This window comes from Eurosta solidaginis, chromosome 3 (assembly GCF_040869045.1).
Source record: "Eurosta solidaginis isolate ZX-2024a chromosome 3, ASM4086904v1, whole genome shotgun sequence".
Lineage (NCBI taxonomy): Eukaryota > Metazoa > Arthropoda > Insecta > Diptera > Tephritidae > Eurosta > Eurosta solidaginis.
This window is the reverse complement of record NC_090321.1, coordinates 206,214,966-206,218,915: the sequence shown is the minus strand read 5'-3', so window position 1 is coordinate 206,218,915 and position 3,950 is coordinate 206,214,966. Positions and strand designations below refer to the sequence as shown.

General features: G+C 38.4%; 1 protein-coding gene across 1 annotated transcript; it reads right to left on the bottom strand.

Annotated features, from left to right (window-relative positions):
• Positions 1 to 1,049: 1,049 nt before the first annotated feature.
• On the bottom strand, positions 1,050 to 2,412 carry LOC137246924 (glutathione S-transferase 1-like). Its single transcript, XM_067777956.1, has one exon. The coding sequence runs from the start codon at positions 2,285 to 2,287 to the stop codon at positions 1,619 to 1,621; it is 669 nt and encodes a 222-aa protein (XP_067634057.1). The 5' UTR covers positions 2,288 to 2,412; the 3' UTR covers positions 1,050 to 1,618.
• Positions 2,413 to 3,950: the final 1,538 nt, after the last annotated feature.

The following is a 3,950-nucleotide window of genomic DNA, read 5'->3' as shown; positions in this document are numbered from 1 at the left end:
ACGCCCCAGTCCCAATACCTGTGCGTACTGACTACTGCACGCCAAAAACGCCTTCGTTAAAAACTATAGTATATATATACCATCGCGACAGGACTGGGAAGGTGGGGCCACTTTTCGCCGGATCTGGGTCTAGAGGTCTCTTTTCGCCTACCAGATTACTGTAGTGTTTACCAAGCGGAAATGCTGGCAATACACAGGGCTGTGAACCATCTAGGGTCTACGCCTAAGGATGGTAAACGGGTGTTTATTTTCTCAGACAGCCAGGCCGCATTAAAGGCCCTGCACTCATTCGTCGACAACGCAAAGTCGGTCACTGAATGCCGCAGTACTCTTAACGAGATGGCTCAGCACTTCAGTATCAGCCTTATATGGGTAGCTGGGCACAGGGATATTGAAGGCAATTGCCGAGCAGACGAGCTGGCCAGAAGAGGCACCACCGACCATATCCTTCCGGGAAATGATTCGGTAGGCATACCCATGGCCACTTTCAGGCTTCGTGTGAACACAAGCACTATAAGAATCGCAAATGGACTATGGTCGGCCATATCATCATGTGAGACATCCAGGCAAACCTGACCCTCATATGAAAAGGGGCGCACAGAAGCGCTTCTGATTTTAAACAAATCAGTTCTATCGTCCCTGATAAGGGTTCTAACAGGGCATTGCTTAATAGGCACGCATGGTGCTAGAATGGGGGTAACGACCTTCGACTATTGTCGCAGCTGCAGATGTACAGAAGAGGAAGAGAGAACTGATTATTTATTGAAAAGTTATCGATATATTATCAAAAGTGACCAATTTTTTATCCACGTGTTTGGGAACCAACTTATGTTATCTTATCGATCTTTTATTCCAGTTGTGATTTTTTTTGTGGGTGATAGTGTCTACAAGCACCTATTTTTGGATTCTTTGAAACATTTTGTTTTAAACAATTAAGATATTTTATACTCATTGTTCAATTAGTTTAAAATGTAATTAAATTTTAAATTGATTAGTATCCGATTTAGCACAAAAAAATTGGAAACTTTGCTTAAACCGATGAACATATATCGCTCATTTACTTCAATAGTGTCATAACTCAAAAAACACGACATTTGAGTTAATAACATACAAACGTACCCAATATCATGATCTATGTTGTATAAAAAAATTTTTGTGATCAGTTAAAAATTTGCCACGTGCTATAAAAATGAAAATGTGCCTTTATATGCGCAACATATGGCAGTTAAAATCTTTGAATGGCTCTCCTGGAAAATTATGATTTTTGAGTTATGACACTATTGAAGTAAATGAGCGATATGTAATACAATTGCTAATAGAAAATGCTCGCAATGTGTTTGAATTCGAAATCAAAACAAGACAGCCTATAAAATATTTGTGAATGAATACAAAGACAAAAACGTTTAAACAGCAATATATCGGCACTCTGATGTTTGGGAATGTACCTATCCTTTTGTAGCAATATAGGAGTATTACAAATATGCCGATGAATGAATTTAAATTTAGGCTCAAATTTTTAACAGTGGAAATTTTTTTCTAAAACGCACAACTTGTGCGCCCTACAGTCGACCGCTACTTTTTACACAATTCCGCATGACTTCAAAACCCAAACTGTTTCTCATTGTCTACCACTTTTAATATCTACTAATGCCTTTTTCCATAGCTTTTCATATTGTTTAGGTAGTTTGCTATGTATTAAAGTGGCATAAGATTTCATTCCAATACCATTTGCATCCGCATAATATGGCAGTGCCTCCATGCGCTTCAACCATACAGCTAATTTTGGCCATTTACTCGCATCGATGGGCTCTAAAGCTGCATCAAATGTGCTCACCGTCGAAACGATACTAAAATCCGCAATTGTTAAATGTTCATCCGCCATATAAAGACTGTGCGCCAAAAACTGTTCCAACACTCCATACGCACCGGTAATTTGTTTTAAGCAGGTGGCAAATAATGTAGCCGCTTCATAATAAAGACGTTGATCAACGATGGCGCGTGCGTGAAAGTCCTTAGGATAAAGCTTTTCATCATCATAGGATTTGTGATATTTGCTCACCAAATAAGCGGCAATGGCATGCGAGTCCACAATCATTTGATCATCATCCTCCAGTGCCGGTACTGTTTGTTGGGGATTCTTTTTGATGAAATCTGCTTGAAGCTGATCCTTGTTGAAGGGATTTAATTCTTGAAATTCAAATTCCAATTTGAGCGCCTTGAGTGTGAGCAAAACTGTGCGTACCGGTGCACTTAATTTTGTGCCATATAAAGTTAATTTTGGTGACATTATTTAATTCTTTTTTACGTATTTTGTAATACTTTTATAACTTTGATTTAATGATTATATAAACACAACCGTTTATTTGGCTTAGCAAACAATTTTCAATAGAATTCAGCCGCTGTTAATGTGCGCTTTATAATTTTTTAAGCTTGAGAAGTGACTGGATAATCAAGTACCTCATTTGATATTTATGTTTGTATTTTTGCTCAATCAAAATTGTAAAACCAACGTATTCACATATCCACATACATATTTACAATCGCATTGTGTTTGTTGCAATTAAAGCTTTTTATAGATAAGATCACTACAGTGAAATATCAAACAAGTTCAAAAGAGAATTAGTTTACAACTGTGATTATCTATATAAAATCAAGCATGTCCGAAAAAAGCCAGACTTTTTTCAACTGGAGGCTGGAGGCTGGAGCCATGTGTAGAGGTCCACGCAAGTAGGGAAAGCACCCCATCGCCATTCACCTTGGAATGGCCGGATGATTGCCCAGACGTTTTAAGGTAGGAAGCTCAAGTGGGAGCCACCGTGTTAGTTTCTTTGGTGGAAAAAAGACTTCGGAACCAAGTCCTGTGCGATGTTTTTTATATAACAAATAGTTAGACCTTGGCATCAAATTATGTCGCAGCTAAGTTGGAAAGGGACTCTATATGAGAAAGCAGAAAAAGTACACACGATGATTGCCCCGCCATTTTATCAAAATCATGTCTGGCGACTTTACCTTCACGGTGGGCAAGAAAAGGTCCTATAGTTGGAGGTTCACCCTCTCTCTCAAAGAGTTGATGTGGATTAATATAGCCGAGACTCAATATCTTATAACGAATTTTGGGAAATTCCTGATTATTTTGGCAGTTTCTGTTAACGTTCGAGTCTCTGAACTGTCGAATAAATAATCAAATATTCAGTATAGCTAATATTCTTTATTTGCACTAATTTGGTACTTTGTAGTACTTCACAATTACATACCTACGTTCTTCAATTACAGCGTTTAAAATTAAACTGAATCCTGAAGCCGTATCGTGACATACGATCCGTGATCGAATGCTATTTTTTTAACCACAATAGCTCTGAAACGATGAATCGGTTAAATAAAATATTTGAACTAGAGACAACGCGCACATACTAAACGCATAATATATAATAATTTTTTTTTTAAATAATTTCATAGCTTCATTTTTATTGTTTCAGTGAAAATTGTTTTCGATTCGTGATCGTAAGTGGCCCCTTCGGTCGCTGATTCCTGAGCTTGCGCTGCTTTTATACTCTCGGTTACCTCGTTCGCCCTTTTCTCCTAAGTTCTAGACTTTTCACGAACAAGCCTTCTTGAACAGTTGTATTTTACAGTTGGTTATTTGGCACGTAGCCACGAGGGGGGATCGGGGGCTCGAGCGGCCCCCTCCCCGAAATTCCAAATCATGGAAAAATTGCACCTCTGGCTACGGGCCTGGTACATCTGTAGTTTATGTAAGGTCATATGCTTTATTGTTGTTGTGCATTTATTTAGTAGCAGCATAGTGATGAACCGAAATGCTAATATTCGTCACAATATGTTCATTTGCAATACCAGGCTCCAACATAAGAAGATACATCGAGCTACTTGGCTGTCACCTGATCGAAGAAAACGAAACTTAACATCATACAAGGCCAAATATTGTGTTCTAC

Bases quoted from the DNA above. Each gene is read 5' to 3' on its own strand.
- LOC137246924 (XM_067777956.1), bottom strand. From the start codon at position 2,287: ATGTCACCAAAATTAACTTTATATGGCACAAAATTAAGTGCACCGGTA.